The sequence below is a fragment of the Solea solea genome, chromosome 7, assembly GCF_958295425.1.
Source record: "Solea solea chromosome 7, fSolSol10.1, whole genome shotgun sequence".
Classification (NCBI taxonomy): domain Eukaryota; kingdom Metazoa; phylum Chordata; class Actinopteri; order Pleuronectiformes; family Soleidae; genus Solea; species Solea solea.
This window is the reverse complement of record NC_081140.1, coordinates 2,027,347-2,047,839: the sequence shown is the minus strand read 5'-3', so window position 1 is coordinate 2,047,839 and position 20,493 is coordinate 2,027,347. Positions and strand designations below refer to the sequence as shown.

The window sequence follows — 20,493 nt, the reverse complement described above, 5'->3', positions numbered from 1 at the left end:
TGTACCTTTGAACACCTGATTCAAAGGTACACTACTGATGATTTGTCCAAAATTGACATCCTTCCCATGGCTGAGATACAGCCCCCATACTACTCTCAACATCAAGGCAAACCTCATGTCACTACCATCTTTTGGCACAACGGACAGTTTACCATCACGTCCCTTGTTTCACGAATCTGGAAACCACTGCCCTAGAGGAATTGGGACAATAGTTTGAGGGCACCAATGAACCCTTCTTGGTTTGGACTGCCCACAGAAACATTGAATACATCTGCACCACCAAGAGATTGAACTCTCACCAGGTCCACCTGAAGGATTATGTTGAGAATATGATTAAATATAAAAAGTAAAAGACTGTTTTTTGTGTTTAGTGTTAGCATTTAACCAAAACAGTTGTTGGGTGTGGAGGTGGGCGTGGTTTGGGGCCCTGTTGTTGGAGAGAAAGAAATATGGCAGAGTTGATTTAGCAGGAGCAGCACAAGGTGAGTTGCAATAAATGTTGTCCTTATGTTAACTCCCAACACTGGAATAACCAGTGGTTAGAGAAATAAACTACATAATTGTAAGCATTTCTTGTCAACATCTTTATTGCCTGTATTGTGATCGAGTAATTTCAACACAATTCTAAAATACGGAGTATCAGAAAGTGCAGCAGGGGTGTTAAGCTGTTACTTTGTGGTCCCTCTGTCCTCTTACTTCACGGCGGGTTCGTAAGTCCTCCCCAGCCCCGTGGTTGTCGGACTCAGTGCGTGCTGAGAGAGCCACGATACGGGCAGCAGAAAAGAAATGGAGGAAATCAAAACACCCTGACGACCTGCTTTCCTATCACTCTCTTCTCTCCACCTTCACTGCCTCTATCTCTGCAGCCAAACAATCTTTCTATCAGACTAAAATTCAATCCTCTTTCTCTAACCCCAAAAAACTTTTCTCGATCTTCTCTAACCTCCTTGACCCCCCCACCCCCCTCCTTCCTCCTCCCTTCTACCAATTCACTTTGTCAACTACTTCACAAAAAAAGTAGATGACATTCGCTCTTCTTTCTCAACCCCACCTCCTGATCTCACCAATCTACCAACCACAAATTCAGCTCCTTCTCTATCCTCTTTCACCCCTCTATCTCAGGATCAAGTTATTTCCCTAATAACCTCTGCCCACCCCACCTCCTGCCCCCTTGACCCTATCCCCTCTCACCTTCTTCAGTCAATTGCTTCTGATCTTCTTCCTTTCCTCACCCACCTCATTAACACATCTCTATCATCTGGTTGCTTTCCGGACTCTCTTAAAGAGGCCAGAGTGACCCCCCTCCTTAAAAAACCCACCCTTGACCCGTCTGAAGTAAATAACTACAGACCTGTCTCTCTTCTTCCTTTTCTCTCCAAAACTCTGGAGCGAGCTATCTTTAATCTACTCTCCTCCTACCTTCACCGGAACAACCTTCTTGATCCTCTTCAGTCTGGTTTTAAAGCAGGTCACTCGACCGAAACTGCACTTCTTGCTGTCACTGAGCAACTCCACACTGCCAGGGCTGCCTCTCTCTCCTCTGTGCTCATCTTCTTGGACATTTCTGCAGCGTTTGACACAGTTAACCACCAGATCCTTATTTCCTCCCTTCAAGAACTAGGTGTCTCAGGATCTGCACTTACCCTATCTTCAAAACCGAACATACAGAGTAACCTGGAGAGGATCTGTGTCGGAACCCTGTTCTAGCTACTGGGGTCCCTCAGGGTTCTGTCTTGGGCCCTCTCCTCTTCTCTCTATACACCAACTCTCTTGGTTCTGTTATTCTCTCTCATGGTTTTTCCTATTACAGCTACACCGACGACACCCAACTCATTCTCTCTTTTCCCAGCTCCGACACACATGTAGCAGAACGGATCTCCGCTTGTCTGACAGACATCTCTCAGTGGATGTCTGACCATCACCTGAAACTCACTCTCGACAAGACTGAGTTTCTTTTTCTCCCAGGAAAGGGCTCTCCCACCACAGACCTAACCATCACCCTCGACAACTCTGTGGTAACTCCGTCTCATACCGCAAGAAACCTGGGTGTGACACTTGATGACCATCTCTCCCTTACTGCCAACATTGCTGCAACAGCTCGATCTTGCAGATACATCAGAAGGATACGGCCTCTTCTAACCCAGAAGGCGGCACAGGTTCTGGTCCAGGCTCTTGTCATCTCACGCTTGGATTACTGCAACTCCCTCCTGGCTGGTCTCCCTGCGTGTGCCATACGACCCCTGCAACTCATCCAGAATGCAGTAGCTCGACTGGTCTTCAACTTACCAAAATTCTCCCACACTACACCTCTCCTCCGCTCCCTTCACTGGCTTCCTGTAGCTGCTCGCATCCGCTTCAAGACTCTAGTGCTTGCGTTCCATGCTACAAACGGATCCGGTCCAGCCTACATCCAGGACATGATCAAAACCTACACCCCAGCCCGCCCACTTCGCTCTGCATCGGCAAACCGGCTCACTGCCCCCTCACTGAGAGGATCGCAGAGGCATTCACAGAACTCGAGACTGTTCACTGTCCTCGCTCCCAAATGGTGGAACGAGCTCCCCATCGACATCCGGACAGCGGAAAGCCTCCACATCTTCCGCCGCCGTCTAAAAACACATTTCTTCCGACTCTACCTCGACTAAGACGATGACGACAAAAAAAAAAAACAACCTATACATCGCACTTACGACTAGCACTTCATAGTTTGGTTTACTTGAAGCTCTTACTTACTTCTAGCTCTTATTTGTACCCAAATGTTTAAATGCACTTATTGTAAGTCGCTTTGGATAAAAGCGTCTGCTAAATGACATGCTAAAAAAAATGACATGTAACATGTAACCCATGATGGCTTTCTTTGTGTTTATTTCTGGTCTTACCAGGATTATATAACATTTGGGTCCAAACAGCGCCACCAAGAGGCCAAAACTGGAGGCTTGGATACCAAAAACCTCCACTGCATCTGCATATTTGCCTGGAGAGTTGATGTAAGCAGGGACAAAGGCCACCCACACTGCACAGAAGATCAACATGCTGAAAGTGATGAATTTGGCCTCATTGAAACTGTCTGGAAGATTCCCTGCTAGAAAAGCCAACAAACAACTGAGGACAGCCAGTAAACCAATATAACCAAGTAAAACTGCAAAACCAACTGTGGACCCAACTGCACACTCATAAACTTCTTGTCACTATGATACTGGGTGTTTTTATGAGGCACTGGTGAAGCAGAGACAAGCCGGTTAAAGGTACAACCTGTGATATTGTGCTGAAATTGATTGTGATTCAGTTGTTACTGGTATTTCAACCGGACACTTTTATTTAGTATTTTGATATCCTGTTAACTGAAATTCAATTGAGGGGTACCCCAGTACATTTTATTTTCTTTGGTTTAACAACGGTATTAATCATTTGAGAGAATTGTGTAGCCTGATGGTTAAATCCTTGTTTTAATTTAAATCATTTTAATTTAAATTTTATGTTGTTTTACTGTTGCACAATCGATATAAATTCTTAAATCATCTACTTACCTTGTTGATGTGTCATTTTACTATTGCTACTCAAGTCAGACAATTGATTGCTCTCTTTTTCTCCTGAGCCGAATTTAGCTTCTGATAAACTGGTCCATGAGGTGTATAGATACTTTGGTAAACATTTCTGTACCTCAGCCTCTACCATAGCGAGCTAGGGCTGTGGTTGGTTACACAAGTCCATAATCTGGGTCGTCCAATGAAGAGTAACAAGGAGAGGAAACACAATTTGAGTGACACCAAGAGAAGAAAACTGAGCTCTGAATTGTGGGCACGAACTATAGGTGTGCTGTGATGATGGATGAAGCTGCCCAGAACAACAACACAGATAAATGTGCCCAACAGTGAGGTGGTTGTCAAGCAGATACCCAGAGCAGCCCCGGCTCCAGAACCATATTGTGACTGCCCCCCCGTGATCATCACATGCCCCCCGCATGTGATGATCACGGGGGGGCAGTGTTGATTTTACCACAGATCTGCACATATAAACATACATACTGTACTTAATTTATATGGTCTATTATTACCGGGACAAGCACAAATTTCCCTTCATATGCACATGAAAACCAGTTGTACAACCAACAGCAATCACAATATCACACCTCCTTTAAATAAATATCTTCTCTACTCACCACTTAGTAGAGCTGCAGTCAGCGTCTCCCAGAGTTGAACCTCTTCATTACTGCTTCCTTCCATTCAGTAGCAAATCTTTTAGTTAAGTCTCTTTCAAAGGCCAGCTGCACTAAATGTGCTTTTCTACATGCAAAACAAAATGCAGCGTCAGCTTTAACACTGTATTCTAACCAGTCTCTATGGTTGTACCACAGGGCAACAAAGGATCTGACGTTTCTGACCCTTGAAAAGGCGAGAGGGAAACTTCTTCAAAATGACGTGAGCAGGCTTGTCCTCACCTAAATCGCCCGGAGGACCACTGTGACCATGGCCTCGTGTTTGGGAGAGCCCGCTGCAGCTGGGATTGGCGCTATAATCGTCGCGCTCCGGCTCCGCGGTGTTGCTACCGCTAGCTAGCTGCGGCTGCTCACTAGCAGTTGCCTCCTCCAGCTCCTTCTCCGCCGCGGGGATACGGTCCTCCTGCTCAGCTGTCGCTTGTGCAGTTTTAATTTTAGTTTGTGATGGCGGCGATCGGAAGAATTTCCTTATGTCCATTGTTTGTTTGTGATATTCCTTTTTTCGTGATATCCGTTTCCTAACGTAAACAGACGTCGGCGCGTCACTTGCGGCAGCGCGCACGCATCACATGACACAAGCCGAGACGTATATTAAAATATTTATTTTGTATTTTAAATTTTACTGATTTCAGTTAACTGAATATGAATTAATACAATGTGACACACAAAACAAATTATGACTCCTCCCAACAAAACAAAAAAATCAGCAGGAAAAAAAAAAATCATTACCCCTCTGACAGCCAATGGGGGGGCAAGGAGGCACGGGCGGGGGGGCATTGCCCCCCTAATTGACCCCCTGACGCCGGGGCTGACCCAGAGGCTCATGTTAGGTGAGGAACTCTGTTTTCTTAGGAACACAGTGGGCACGCTGGGGACTGGACCACAAATCTTCTGGACAACTGGTGCACTCCATGGAGTCTAAGAAAAGAGGGAAAGTGATGAGATACATGTTTATACAACATCTCTGAACTGTGGTGTTTAAAGCTTCACACTCACCAGTTGTATTGCTGATCTTTCCCTCAGAACACGGGACACAGTCAAAACAACACTCAGTTTCCCCCTTCTTTCTGGCCATGCGGGTACCTGGAGGACAACTCTCACTGCACACTAACCGAGGAGGCTGTGTGGAAAAAAATCAGTCTGTTATTGTCCCTTATGAGGGCCCCTTCATACGTTTCCATGTTCTGAATGTTGGATTTTCTGTTGCATGTCTGTTCAGCCCTGTGGATGGTGATACTTGTACATAACTACATAAAGCAGCTGGACCTTGTGTGGATCATAGTGGGTGAAGTCTGCCTGGAAACAGCTTGCAAACCAATGAGTGTCAATGTGTTTAAAATGCTTGTACTCAGCAGTGGTTGTACATTTGCCCATGTCCAAACAAAGTCCTGGTCAAATGTCAATTCATCCCTGTTGCCCTATATCTTTAACAACTGGGTGGCACCATTACTGTTAAGCTCCCCCAGACAGCACCTTCCATGTAACAGAAACCAAACTATGAACCATATTCATTGTCTCACACCCGACATGAAGAGACAGTGCATTGAGTTCATACAAACAATGCTTCACATTGAAGATTCAGAGCCTACCCCCCCACTGAGAAAGATAAAGCACACTGGTACTGACCATCATTTAGTGTATGTTATCCCCATAAATCTGATCAGCTGAGACTGATGCTCAAGTCATATGCTGAAAATAATGAAAAGTCTTTGCTACTCGGTAGCCCCAATTCAAACAAGACTATTTTAGGGGTCATCCCCCATCGCAGAAAACATTCTGTAGCATTTGCAGCAGACATACAGCAAATGTTTTATTGTTTTATTGTGGCACAAGTGTACCACAGAGACTACCTCAGAATGCTATGTTAAGAAGATAATAACCCCAGCAAGGATCAAATTCAAGCAGCAAGTGCTGAATATTATGGAATGTCTTTGCTACTTGGTGGCATCCGTATGGATGTCGATCATGGACTTGCGTCAGAGTCTAAACCGCTATTACATATGATAGCATCCAACACTCACAAAGGAAGGGAAGCCTTTACAGCTGATGAGCAGGCCAAGGATATGAAAGACTTAGTTTCACAAAGCAGGTTTCCTAAGAGGAAAAGCAATACACTCAAAGAGGTGTCTTAGACACTGTCAAATGTTTGTAAAGGAAAAGCTTTTCTCTGTGAACTGAGAATGGAATAAGTGGAAGGATTTGTTAAAATAACTCTAAAATCATAAATTTAGATAGCAAGATGCTATGTTCCATTGTCAGAGTCTGCTGCTCAAGGAAGAAAGCTGTGCATCTTTTAGATTTTCTTAATGGATGATCCTGTGCTGCACTTTAGCATCCCTGATTTGAGTTGCAGCATCCTTCAAAAAGATCTCAAATCAAAGCAGATGCTGTGGAAGTGCTACAGTGAGTCAAACACCACAACAGGCCTTCTCAGAGCTATGGCAGTGATTATTTGCTCTGTGCAGCATGAGCTATTCAAAGAAGAATATGCTTTCATCTGAAGCAAACATTGCTAAAACAAAGTCCCCTCACAAAGATAAAGACAGAATGCTCAGGGTTGGCAAGTGTTTGATGATGGCACCTCTCACAAATGAAGAAAAGCACCAACTAATCATTCCCCGCACTCATCACATTGCTTCTCTCCTGCTCAGATACTACCATGAGAAAGTAGCTCATCTGGGCCGCCAGATCACAGAAGGCGAAATGAGAGTGATTATCTACAAATGTGTCACTTACAGATCTAAAAGACAACAGTAAACCACTCTGTGGTGGACAGGCTCTCACTAATACCACCCTTCACCAATGTTGGTCTTGATGTGAAAACACATCTCACAAGAGGAATCAGTGCAGACAGCAAATGGTGGGTCATGCCTTTCACTTGCATGTCAACAAGAGTTGTCAACATTGAACTTTTGGAATCCATGTCCACATGCAATTACAAACATTTTTCTCAATCTGCATTTCTACATTCAGACAGGAGCAACAATTTGTTGGTGCTTCAGTGAGTTGAGCACTGCCCACAGTGATGCTACATTGACCAACTTCCTACAAGAGAAAGCCTGCACATTGCAGTTTTACCACAAACCACCCATGTGTGATGAATGTCAACATCACACATGGGTGGTTTGTGGGAGAGAATTAAAAGTCAAATCCTCTATCAGCATGTTCTGGTCATTTTGAGCTCCACAAAAATATTCAAAGCAGTCTCAGTATCTTGCAATTATTATGGAAGGCGTGGAAGGGAGAATACCTTGCCATGCTTCAGACTTGACAAAAATGAACAGAGGAGATGCCGCATACTAAACAAAACTAAGAAGTTACCTGTTTGGATTCAAAGTTCCAGAAGATTTTGTCTTCATCCAGTGTGAGTTCTTCACCTTTGTTTCCCTGGGCTGACAAACAGATTCACACTTTTCTCATATAACATGTGCATGTTGACTTAAAAGGAACATAAAACAAGGGTGCAGATGGAAATGACTTCTATTTTGTCGGTTATTTAAAAGAATAGCTGAGTGTAAACTGATTTCTCACCTGCCATGGCTCCAGTCTTTGTAAATGAGCACAGGTGTTGTTGCTGAAAGGTCCTCTCCCTGGCTCACACTGCAGCATGTCATCAAGAGCATACGCCAGAGCGTACACAGCCTTATACACATTATACTCTGGTCTGAGGTTTGAAACATCCACTAATTCATTCTCCACATTCTCTATAACTTCCTGTCCAGTGCATAATTCTCCTCCAGCTTCCACCCAACCTGCTGGAGTTGGTGCAAAACTACACTGAAATGTGTTTTCCCAAAACTGATTCACCTGAAAGATAATTATTGTGTGTATTAAAGCCAGTATATAATACTCACAAATAACCTGTCAGCAGGAAATTCTCACCCTGCTGTTTCCTTCTGTGTTGTTGTGATGTAGATCAGGACGTATTTGTAACAGGAAGTCTCCGAGTCCTGGTATTTCTCCTCAATCACCACTTGGGCTGTAGATTTCTTCACAACATCCACTACCCTCCTCAATTCAGCAGGATTGTAACCCCAGGGCAAACTCTCTGTATAAGCCAGACAACCTCCACCAGCAGGACCCAGATCAGAGTGAAAGGATCGGGCAGCATGGACTCCATAATCACCAAAGCCAAAGTCCAACCAAAGTGTTTTAGAATATGAATCATAGCATTCACCTAAAAACTTTAACTATACTCCACTCAGTAATTTTAGTGAAACATTTTTATATTGATTAATACAAAACTTCAATTAAATAATCAATCAAATAATCAATTAAATATACCGTTTGAAATGAGTAAATGTCAGTGCAAAATTTATGTAGATCTGAATAACTTCATTCAGTACCATTACATTTAAAATTGAGTAGATATAACTAAAAACCTAAGTCAATGCAATAGTAATCCTTGGTCAAAACTACTTGAAAAAATGAGTAGCTATAATTAAAATACTTGGTAGATGTAACTAAAAAAAACCTATCATTTAACAAAACGAATGTGCTACATTTACTACAAGTTTTTAAGTAAATTTAATTCATAATGGACTTCCAATTATCAAAATAAATCTGACATATTTACTTACAATTTGAAAATCTATTTCAGCTCATTACATTCAGCAACCTGTGGCCAAGTGGAAAGGGAACTTGGCTTGAAACTGGAGGATTGCTGGTTCAGGTCCCCACCAGGCCACAAGGGCTGAGGTACCCCTGAACAAGGTACCCACTGTCACTGTAAAATTTGGGTTTTCTTCCAAGCCTGGGGCATTTCTTTGGTGTTCGTGATGGGTATGTTTAACTTGAAAGGCTGAAACTATGGAAGTAATCTCATCAACACTTATATAAACCTGTGGACAGCGTTAGAGCTGGTCTTCTCCACAAGATTAATCTTCTCCCTTTCAGTTTCATAGGGAAGGTCAATAAGACGTTGGTCTATCTCACTAAAATAATTGTTAATGTTGTCATCACAGTTGTCTGGATCAAAATGATCAATGTCATTTGCAAGAGATTCCAGTATCTTAAAACCAATACATTGTCAGGTCTGAGCAAGTCTTTCATGTGCTCCTGCTGTTCTCTCTGGGGGGTAGGTGAAGCCTGCATGGCTCTTATCACCATGATACTGCAGAGGAGTCTGAAAAGGGTAAGGAATAGTCCTGAACTGACCTAACCCCCTCTCCATGGAGGTGAGCATGGAAAGCAGTGTCATGCATGTGTGAATGAAAAGAGTCCTAAGTAGAAATTCTACTAGAGGCTAAACTACCTATATCAGAAATGTCAGATCTATTTAATTTTGTTCCCAAAGAGTTAAGCTCATTTGGAAACCTTTCACAGCTCCAGAGTGGTGGAGTTAAATGCTCACTGCATGGAGACTGTGAGTCAGAATAACCAGAGTCACATTTGCTGACAACACTGCTGTAGAGAAAAGCTCTGATCAAAGCTTTAACAATTTTTCTACTAAATAGCACACAACTTTCTTATTGACCTTGTTTACCTCTCGGAGGAGGCAAGCATTCTGCGCTCTTAGAGACTCAAATTCTTTCTCTGCAGCTACGTTGCTCTGAAGTGAACATACACTTGCTGCACACAGCAGCCTTGTATGTGCAAATCGTACTTGGCAATAAAGCTCTTCTGATTCTGATTCTGATTCTGAAGTGAACGGCTGGCCTGTCTGGTGAAATTCAGCAGCAGGCATTCCAACAATGATAGTTAGGATTACTTGTATCAAACATAGTTAACAGAGTTTATTTCCTCCTTGCAGGCTATGTGCAAGAGAACAAATTACCAGTTCCACACAGGGATTCTCCATTTTTAGGTCTAGAAAAGAAGGAGTTGAATACAACAAACAAATCAATTAGTTATTGTTTTAACCTGAGCAACACTGTGTTGTGTCACTACCTTGGGCTAACAACAATATGGATGTCTACCACATGGAAAGAAGCTTTCTTTGAAGCAGCTACATCTGGCTTTAGAAATGTAGCAGCAGAGTTTAAGAAACAATTGTTGCAAACAAAACTACATCAACTGAAATGCAAAGTGGGACAGTTGGGGGGGAAATGTCTTAAACTTAACTCAAGCTGAAACACATGAATGTAACAGCGAGGTACACCATTTTCACAGGGCTGTGTAGCACACTGTGGCTCTATTTCAATTCTAACTTAGGCTGAAATGCACAGCAGTAACAGCCCAAAATACAAGCTCTGTGACACAGACTGTGATTTTACATCTACCTGCACGTTTGTGGGTCCCCGCATTCAGAGCCCGCCATCGCCCGAGGGCAGGGCCAGCCCACCACCGGGGGGAGAAGAGCCCCCCCAGACCGCCCACCGAGGAGGTACGGCCAGAAACCCACCACAGTCACCCCCACCGCCCCCCAGAAGTCGACCGCATGCCCCCCCGTGCAGGGAGGGACAGGCGGAGGCCCACGTAGGGCCACCAGCCAAGAAGGCCCCCAGAGACGGAAGAGAGGCAGACCCCGAGCCGGTCCAGGGCAGATTCCCGAGGTAGAGGTCCAGCCATGCCTCCCGGACACCCCCCACACCGAGCGCAGGGGACCAGATCCCCCAAGTCCAGCGACGCTCCCCAGCCACCACTGCTGCCCCCACCCAGATCGCCAGTCCCAACACGGCCGGGGGGTGTGTGGTGTGTGACATGAGGTATGTTGGTATCGAATGTGCAGTTAAAAATGGGCGCCCCACTGCTGGCAGACAGTGGAGCCGTCGACGTGTCTCTTGCCCACCATTTTTGTTTGTGCGAATAGCCGCTGCGAGTGGTTCAATAAAGATGGCAAATGGTGATGGAGAGAGTGGACAGCCTTGTCTGGTGCCTCTCTGGACAGTGAAGCTTGGAGAAGTTTGATCATTTGTTCTGACAGAGGCACTGGGTGAACTGTATAAAATTCTGATCCAGGAGATGAAGTTTCTCCGAATCCAAATTTTTCCATTGTGGCAAGTAGGAATTTCCAGTTTAGTGAAACCACTGCTGCTCTAAATGTACTGATTGTGCAGTAGTCTATTATATTTACTAATCTGCGTGTATTATTAGGTTAATGTCGATCCTTAATGAATCCTGTCTGATCTGGGTGGATTATGAAGGGGTGATTTTTTCCAGTCTCCTTGCTAAGGCTTTGCAGATGATTTTAAGATCTGCATTTATGAGTGGGATGAGGCGAGAGCTGGATGGGAGTGACGGATCTTTCTCAGGATTGAGGTGGAGACAGATATGTGCTGTATTTATGTGTGGGGAGAGTGTTACTTTCCTTGATTTTTATTATCATTTTATAGAATGTTGGTGCTAGTATAGACCAGAATGTTTTGTAGAACATCCATAACACATACACAAAACATATAACTGTGTGTTATCCATCAGAACACATAACTGTGTTTTGATGGATGAAACAGAGAGAACTATTGCAAAAATGGAGCGGGACAAAACAATCAGCGAAAAGAGAAGACAACCTGAAAAGCAGCAGCTAACTAGCCGGCATTGCTAGTGTTGGAAAATGCATAAATTGTCATACATTTTATTTTATTATATCTGGATGTGACGGTTTCTTAAGTGCATTGTAAATATGTCATTGATAGGCTATAAGTACTATGGATGACTATGTGAACTAGTAAATCTCAACAGACTAGAAACTTTTAAAATAGATATTGATTTAAAAAAGGTTGGGCACCCCTGCCTCCACATCAGACTGCAGGTCATTAACTGGATACTTGTAGCATCTACAGAGTCTGTTGGATGACCTGTTCTTTCTGATGCACTGAGGACAGAGTTAGTCAGCGAACAGTCCACAAACGTATGTATTAGGGAACTATGTGTGTTATGTGCAGATATAGGAACTGCATGACCCGGAAGGGACTGGGTGACGAACAGGAAGTACACGGGGGATTGTACAAAATCTACGCTTACCGTGTGAGAGTGTTATTTGAAATGCACCACACGTCATAACACTAATAAAACTAGAACTAACTAATAGAACTTTGTGGATAGGTGCCTGCAGGACCACCTCCAGATCAATGTGGGGAAAATTAAAGGACCTGGGTTTACACAATGTAAATTTCCCCACTGAAGGACTAATAAAGGACCATCTTAGTTTGTCTAACTCATTTGTATTTGAGATTATATTTATGTTATTGCTTACTGTTGTTGTGAGGTGGACAACCTTAAAGATATTTATCATTATGTCCAATGTTTTACTGTCAAACAGTCACTTCACACTCCTATAAGATTGCTCACACAGGCATATATGATTACAGTACTACAGTAACTACACATGTGAATACTGTGCTTGTGTGAGTGTTGTAAGCTACTGCAAGTACTGCCAGAAACTTATTTGTAAATGTTGTAAGACATTTTAATATATTTCACTCATAGACACTTGTTGCTTTTATTGAAGCAACGATTTCAACAATCTATTCAATTCAATTCAATTCAATTCAATTTTATTTGTATAGCGCCAAATCATAACATACATTATCTCAGGGCACTGTACATAGACAACATCAAAGAGAGCAGAGAACCCCAACAGTTCACACAATGAGCAAGCACTAATCTGTTAGTCTGATCAAAAGTTTCAAGGCTCCCAGTCAAGCACACCACAAGCAGCTTTACTGCGTATGGCTGTGTATGGCTTGTCATAAAACAAAACAGATTTAGAACCGGAAAATAAAGTTGCCAAACTGTGAGACAGAGTCATGTCTACCTGAGAGTGTGCTCTTAAGTTTCATTTTTCACCAGACTCTATTCATGTCATAGTGTGTTGTTTTTTTGGCGCTACATTAGCTAAAACTAAATTTACTATTCATGCAAATGATACCAATGTTGTATAATCAGCATATGATCTTTATTTCATTATTTCCGTCAGCTTAGAATAAGCACTTTATAATAATTTAGTCACGGGCTGCTACTCTGAACTTGCAATATGCCATATTTCTACAGGGACCTGGGCTGGACAAACCATACAAGCATTGTGCTTTAGTGCAGTGAAGGTTCTGACTCCATTGACAAAGAAGAAACCAAGTCATGTGACAGAGGTGCAACTTAATGTGAGATGGAGAGAGATTGCAGAGAGAAGTTGGATTCAGGATTTTTTTTTACCTTTTTTGAGGATGGGGGATCATATTTATTGTGTTGCTGAAGAAAGAGCACCAACATGACACCAAAAAAGGTGTTTGTGACTGACAGGGTAAACATCACTGATGAGAGACAAAGGATTACAAATTGACGCTGTTTTCTGCTTAGCAGGTAATTTCAAATGCTTATCTAAATGTTATTTATCTTTTTATATTTGTAACTAGAATACAGGGCAGTGTTTGTATTTCATGGTTCAAAAGCACAAAACGTGAACCACTTCAACGTGAACCACTTCAACGTGAAACATCATAAAGTCCTCACCATTTGGTTTGTTCCACCACTGTGCTCAGGTGGGTGAGAACATCCTCCCCATCTGAACATGGAACACAATATGTTCAACGAAAGAAGCATTTCTTCACTGCAATCTCCATCTTATCCTCTCGATGTCACTAGAAATGATACACTTAACCTTTTAGTAAAGCTACACACCAATCATACACCATGGAGCTACATTTAGCAGGTCTATATGTACAGATTTAAATTGCATGGCATGGCTGAATAAATGTGAAATAATAACAAAACAAAGGTTAGATTTCCTAATAGTAGAATAAGTTATGTAAAATGACATTAACTCCAAACATTGGAAAAATAAGAAAAAATAAAATAGTTAAAATTTATTTACATTTATTTATTTATTTTTTATCAACAATTGTATTACCTATATTGTCATTTTATAATCACCGCTCACTTCTGAAATATGGAGGATAGACAGAGAGACAGCAGTGTTCACAATTTTAGTTTGTGGTACCTCGACCCATCACAGCTTTCTTTGTGTTTCTCTCTGGTCTCAACATGATTATATAACATTTTGGACCAAACAGCGCCACCAAGAGGCCAAAACTGGAGGCCAGGATGGCAAATACCTCCACTGCATCTGCATATGTGCCTGGTGAGCTGATGTAAGCAGGGATAAAGGCCACCCACACTGCACAGAAGATCAACATGCTGAAAGTGATTAGTTTGGCCTCATTGAAACTGTCTGGAAGATTCCTTGCTAGAAAAGCTAACAAACAACTGAGGACAGCCAGTAAACCAATATAACCAAGTAAAACTGCAAAACCAACTGTGGACCCAACTGCACACTCAAAAACTATCTTGTCACTGTGATACTTGGTGTTTTTATGAGGCACTGGTGAAGCAGAGACAAGCCAGACAGTGCAGATTGCTGCTTGAACAGAAGTCAGAACCAGAACTGTCCCTCTCTGCTGCACAGCACCAAACCACTTGAGACTGGACTCACTTCCTGGTTTAGAGGTCCTGAACACAGCAAGAACCACCATGGTTTTCACCAGGATACATGAGACACAAAGCACAAAGCTGATGCCAAATGCTGCATGTCTTAGTTGACAAGTCCATAATTTTGGTTGTCCAATGAAGAGTAACGAGCAGAGGAAACACAATTTGAGTGACACCAAGAGAAGAAAACTGAGCTCCGAATTGTTGGCACGAACTATAGGTGTGCTGTGATGGTAGATGAAGATGCCCAGAACAATAACACAGATAAATGTGCCCAACAGTGAGGTGGTTGTCAAGCATATGCCCAGAGGCTCATAGTAGGAGAGGAACTCTGTTTTCTTAGGGACACAGTGATCACGCTGGGGGCTGGACCAGAAATCTTCTGGACAACTAGTGCACTCCATGGAGTCTGAGAAAAGAGGGAAAGTGATGAGATACATGTTTATACAACATCTCTGAACTGTGGTGTTTAAAACGTTACACTCACCAGTTGTATTGCTGATCTTTCCCTCAGAACAAGGGACACAGTCAAAACAACACTCAGGTTCCCCCTTCTTTCTGGCCATGCGAGTACCTGGAGGACAACTCTCACTGCACACTGACTGAGGAGGCTGTGTGAAGAAATATCAGTATCTGCAATTTTATTTTTCTTCATACTGTTCCATGTTCTGTGTCCACAGAGTGTTGCTATGGATTTCCGTTGGGCATCTATGACAAAGATTCCAGTCACAAAAAATGTGGGTCTTTGAGATCCTGTGTTCAAACTAATGTGGAGTTGATCTCACATCACCTGACAAAAGCAGTGGTTTCTCACCAGGAGATCAGCCCTATTTGTACGTTCTTGTAGACTTTGCACAGGTGAGGGTATCACCAAAAGTTCTTTCACAACTTCAAGCAAGAGTCCATGGTAATTGTGTGTTACATGTAGCTTAAGCATTGGTCCACAGGCATACAATGTAGGAGTGTGTACTGTATGTATGAAAGGCTTGTCAGTGGCATTATGCACATGGGTGGATGACATCACTCACATTAGATGGACCATAGCAAACCTCTGTGGACTCAAAGGTAAAGTATGGGCTGAGACTAATAAGCAGGGGAAATAAATGGTTGTCTATAAAATGAAGAAGTAACCTGTTTGGATTCAAAGTTCCAGAAGATTTTGTCTTCATCCAGTTTGAGTTCTTCACCTTTGAAGGCTGACCTCTTAACCTCACCCACTCTCTGAACTTTCGTTCTTCCATCAGGGAGCCACACCCAGTTCATTATGTCATACATTGGTAAGGCATCACCATTCTCATCAAATGACACTTGATCACCAAATGTTGTGGTGAAGTTGACTTTTTCCAAGTAATACACAAGCTTTGGATATGAGAATCAGACACAAATGGAAAAACAAGAACAAAAACAACAATTACTCCCTGTCCAGCAGTAGTTTGCCTCAGCTGACCAACAGATTTACAAGTTTCTTACATAAAATGTGCATGTTCACTTAAAAAGGAATGTATTTATTTGAGTGTGTGCTGACAGGATTTGCTAAAGATAACTGGCTGAAAACAATGCCTTTGGGCTCAGCTATTACCAGTGCTGAGGAATATTTAACCTATTCATAAATTTGTATTAAGAAATTAATTTCCTTTTAAGTCATATCACATGGCTATTTTATACTTACACTTTTACCTGATATTACAATACACTGTCTGCTTGCTGTATAGGGAAAGTGAGATGCTTTAATTTGTTAATATATTCAGTTCTTACACTTTAATAATTCAAATAGGATGATAATAAAATGAAGAGTGTTAACTGATATCTCACCTGCCATGGCTCCAGTCTTTGTAAATGAGCACAGGTGTTGTTGCTGAAAGGTCCTCTCCCTGGCTCACACTGCAGCATGTCATCAAGAGCATACGCCAGAGCGTACACAGCCTTATACACATTATACTCTGGTCTGAGGTTTGAAACATCCACTAATTCATTATCTACATTCTCTATAACTTCCTGTCCAGTGCATAATTCTCCTCCAGCTTCCACCCAACCTGCTGGAGGTGGTGCAAATCTACACTGAAATGTGTGTTCCCAAAACTGATTCACCTGTAATGAAGTTTATTTTTAAATTAAAGCCAGTTTATTATTTTCACAAGTCAGAGGAATCTCTCACCATGCTTTTTACTTCTGTGTTGTCGTGATGTAGATCAGGACGTATTTGTAACAGGAAGTCTCTGAGTCCTGGTATCTCTCCTTGACGGATGGCGATGCCCAGTGTTCCACCCAGGTACGGCATGAGGTGAGGAGTCTGGAGCACATCAACTGATGTCCAGGCTTCACTGGCAATCCACTGCAAGCCTGTCACATTGTGCCTCACCACCTGTACATTGCATAATAACAAGTATATAAATCCATAACAGTAAAGTAAAATATAGTTTCCACAGTTAATTTCATACACAAACATTTACACACTATTACATGCACATTTAAAAAAAAAACTCACTGTTAAACTTTAGAAGCAGCTTTTATTTAAATGTTAAAAGTTAGTAATTAAATCTGTTTTCTAAAAGCTTAGTTTTTTACTACAAATCTCTTTCAGGACTGACCTCTTCCATGAGATTAATCATGTGACCCTTATGTGCAAACACAATCACCACTCGAGCTGTAGATTTCCTCATCACATCCACTATTCTCCTTAGTTCAGCAGGATCATCACCCCAGGGTAAAATCTCTGTGTAAGCCAGACAACCTCCACCAGCTGGACCCAGATCAGAGTGAAAGGATCGGGCAGCGTGGAATCCATAATCATCATCACTAATGAGCAGACCTGCCCAAGTCCAACCAAAGTGTTTTAGAATATGAATCATAGCATTCACCTATGTGGACACAGAGCAGAGGGATTAGTGCACAGGCTGGAATCATCTTTACTAGAAATTCTGCTAAACAGGTTCCTCAAAGACTCATGTTTAATCACTGTATTTAAGTGTTGTATATCCGACACCACACAACTCTATAAATGAAACATATGACACCCTCTTTTCTTTTTGCAGATAGATTTTCACCTGAAAAGCATCACTTGGGATCGTTCTAAAGAAAGATGGGAACTTTTGTCGATCACTCAGGCAGGAACATGTGGCAAAATAACTCACCTGCAAAAAGAGCAGACCAGTTCCTCTGAGAAAAGTTAAAATTTTTTCTAAAATTTTCAAATATTCAAGGTTGATTACTCAACTGTCAAATATTAATTGAATATAGTTACAAATAAAACAATTCTATTTCAATTAATCTCAAAATGTAATCATAATGTTCAAAGTAAAAAAAACTTACCAGAGGCACTTTGTACAAACCTAACACTGTAGAAATGGCTATAGAATTCGAAGAGGTAGTATCTCCCACAATCCCTAGGACTGGAGGAGTTCCTACACAGTTCTCCTCTAATGTAACTTGCTCTTCTTGACCACTGACTAAGGTCAGTGCTGCACGAAATCCAATCCCCACTTGAAGACAGTTATCATACAGACTGTATCCCAGAGTCACATTAGGCAGCAGGTTGGAGTTTTTGTTGATCTCATCAATAGCAAAGGCCATGGTCTGAGACACTCTGAATTCTAAAACATCAAAACTAACACAAAGATATAAGTGTTTACTATTAAAAAATACTTTCTACAGTAATTCTGCATATATACACGTTTCACAACTATAGATACTGTCAGAGTTACCTATAGCAGGTAGGCAGCTGTGGCTCTGAGGTAAAAGTCACGTCAGCATCAGTAGAAAATGAGTTGATTGCAAAAAGTCCACCAAGAATCACATTTCCAGTTTTGTGCATCCCATTCAGATTAAACTGTCCCTGTAACTGACAAGGGGAGGAATAAAGAGTGGAGGACACAGCAGAGGAGAAGCAGGAATACAACATCAGTGAGAGCAAGTTGTTGTCTAAAAATGCCCTCATGACTTTGCTCTGGTTCATCCCTTTACTGAGTTCAGTCCAATCACTACATCATCTCTATTTTATTGACTTATGACTATGTTTATTCTTGCACATCTCCGATGAGGGCAGAATAATACGCTGTAGGGGCAGGTCCTCAGCAGCAGATAGTTATTTTTTTTATTTTTCTCTAGTTGAGTCTTACGTCAGTGTATTTGTTGTTGTCCAGTATTTCACACGGATATGCTGTGTTAATGAATGAATAAATGAATACAAACTTGTATCTGTTATTTAACTGTGGGTGAGTGAACAAGGCAAGACAATGCATAATTTTATAAATCTAAAATAATTGGAAGAACATCATTTCTGTTTTAACTCTGCAAACTAAGTTGGGACCTACTGTGACTACAGTCAGCTATGTTATTGAGCTGTTATGTTTCTGTTTGCAGTAAACTAACATGTTAGCTCTTCTCTTCAACGATGTCAATAAACTCCAAAAATATTAATTGAAGCTCTGGCATCTGGAGAAGAGGTATCTAATGTCTCTGAATGGTGACAGTAAACCACATTGTTGATGATCTCTGCTACATTTATGTCATGATGATGTTTATGAAACATTATTAGGGTTCGAGCAACAAGGTTGCAAGAACCTTATTGAAATGCAAAATATTCTTATTAGGGTTCGAGCAACAAGGTTGCATAACCCTATTGAAACCGTAAGGATTCTTCTTCTTCTTCTTCCTCTTCACCAAAGTAAATGGCGTTTTTGAGGCCCTGAACATGCCCCAAAACTCACCAATCCGCATCAGACCTGGTGTAAAATTACGTATATTAGTGTTTCAGGGAATGTGCGTCAGAAAATTAAAGTGGGCGGGGCTAAAAACTGACACAAAAAACTTGTATTAGGTCATCTGCTGTCTGGTTTAACGTACATGGACTAAACTTAGTACACATTACATTACATGTCATTTAACAGACGCTTTGCAATGGAATTGAGTACAATCAGCCAGGGGTGGAGTCGAACTTCCGACACACACAGGGTACCAGTCTTAACCACTGAGCCACTCCACGCCCCACATGTTCATTAGGTGAGGACGGTCAAAAAAGTCTATGACGGCTTCCCTGTGAATCCTACAGGAAGGCCAAGGTGATTTTGGCCATTTTGCACCAATGGTATTTGAACAAACTAGTCCTAGAGCTTTCATGGGACCACCTTCAAACTTGGTCACTGAGTTGAGGATCTAAAGTTATCAAAAGGTTTTTTTTAAATGTCACATGGCGTATGAGAACGGGGGTGGCAAAGTCGGCCACAGGCAACGAAACTCTTATAACTTTGCGATAGAAGGTCCCATCCCAACCAAATTTGCTAGGGTTGATGATGGACCATGGTTGAAGACTTCTTCTTCTTCTTCTTTTCCTTTCGGCTGCTCCCTTCAGGGGTCGCCACAGCGAATCAACCTCCTCCATCTAACCCTGTTCTCTGTATCCCCCTCTCTCACACCAACTAACTTCAGGTCCTCTTTCACTACATCCACAAACCTTCTCTTTGGTCTTCCTCTAGACCTCCTGCTTGGCAGTTCCAATCCCAGCATCCTTCTACCAATATACTCACTATCCCTCCTCTGTACATGACCAAACCATCTCATTCTGGCCTCTCTGACCTTATCTCCAAAACATCTAACATGTGCTGTTCCTCTGATTGACTCATTCCTGATCCTATCCATCTTCGTCACTCCCAAAGAGAAGCTCAACATCTTCATCTCTGCTACCTCCAGCTCTGCTTCCTGTCTTTTCCTCAGTGCCACAGTCTGTAGACCATACATCATCGCTGGTCTCACCACTCTCTTGTATATCTTTCCTTTCATTCTGGCTGATACTCTTTTATCACACATTACCCCTGACACTTTTCTCCACCCATTCCAACCAGCTTGCACACGTTTCTTCACCTCTTTTCCACAATCTCCACTGCTCTGGACTGTTGACCCTAAATACTTAAAATCCTCCA

General features: G+C 42.1%; 2 protein-coding genes across 2 annotated transcripts; one reads left to right on the top strand and one right to left on the bottom strand.

Moving 5' to 3' along the window:
• Positions 1-1,539: 1,539 nt before the first annotated feature.
• On the top strand, positions 1,540-2,800 carry LOC131462831 (uncharacterized; the record flags this gene model as incomplete). Its single annotated transcript, XM_058634365.1, has 2 exons — positions 1,540-1,639; positions 1,822-2,800. Coding segments are annotated over 2 exons (924 nt in total), but the record flags the coding sequence as incomplete, so codon positions are not given.
• An 11,231-nt stretch (positions 2,801-14,031) lies between these two features.
• On the bottom strand, positions 14,032-18,530 carry LOC131462830 (extracellular calcium-sensing receptor-like). Its single transcript, XM_058634363.1, has 9 exons — positions 18,280-18,530; positions 17,888-18,182; positions 17,623-17,709; positions 17,167-17,436; positions 16,734-16,940; positions 16,391-16,666; positions 15,710-15,937; positions 15,066-15,189; positions 14,032-14,987 (listed from the first exon to the last, which is right to left on the bottom strand). Exons 1-9 carry the CDS (start codon positions 18,528-18,530, stop codon positions 14,077-14,079), a joined length of 2,649 nt encoding a protein of 882 aa, XP_058490346.1. The 3' UTR covers positions 14,032-14,076.
• Between the last annotated feature and the right edge of the window lie 1,963 nt (positions 18,531-20,493).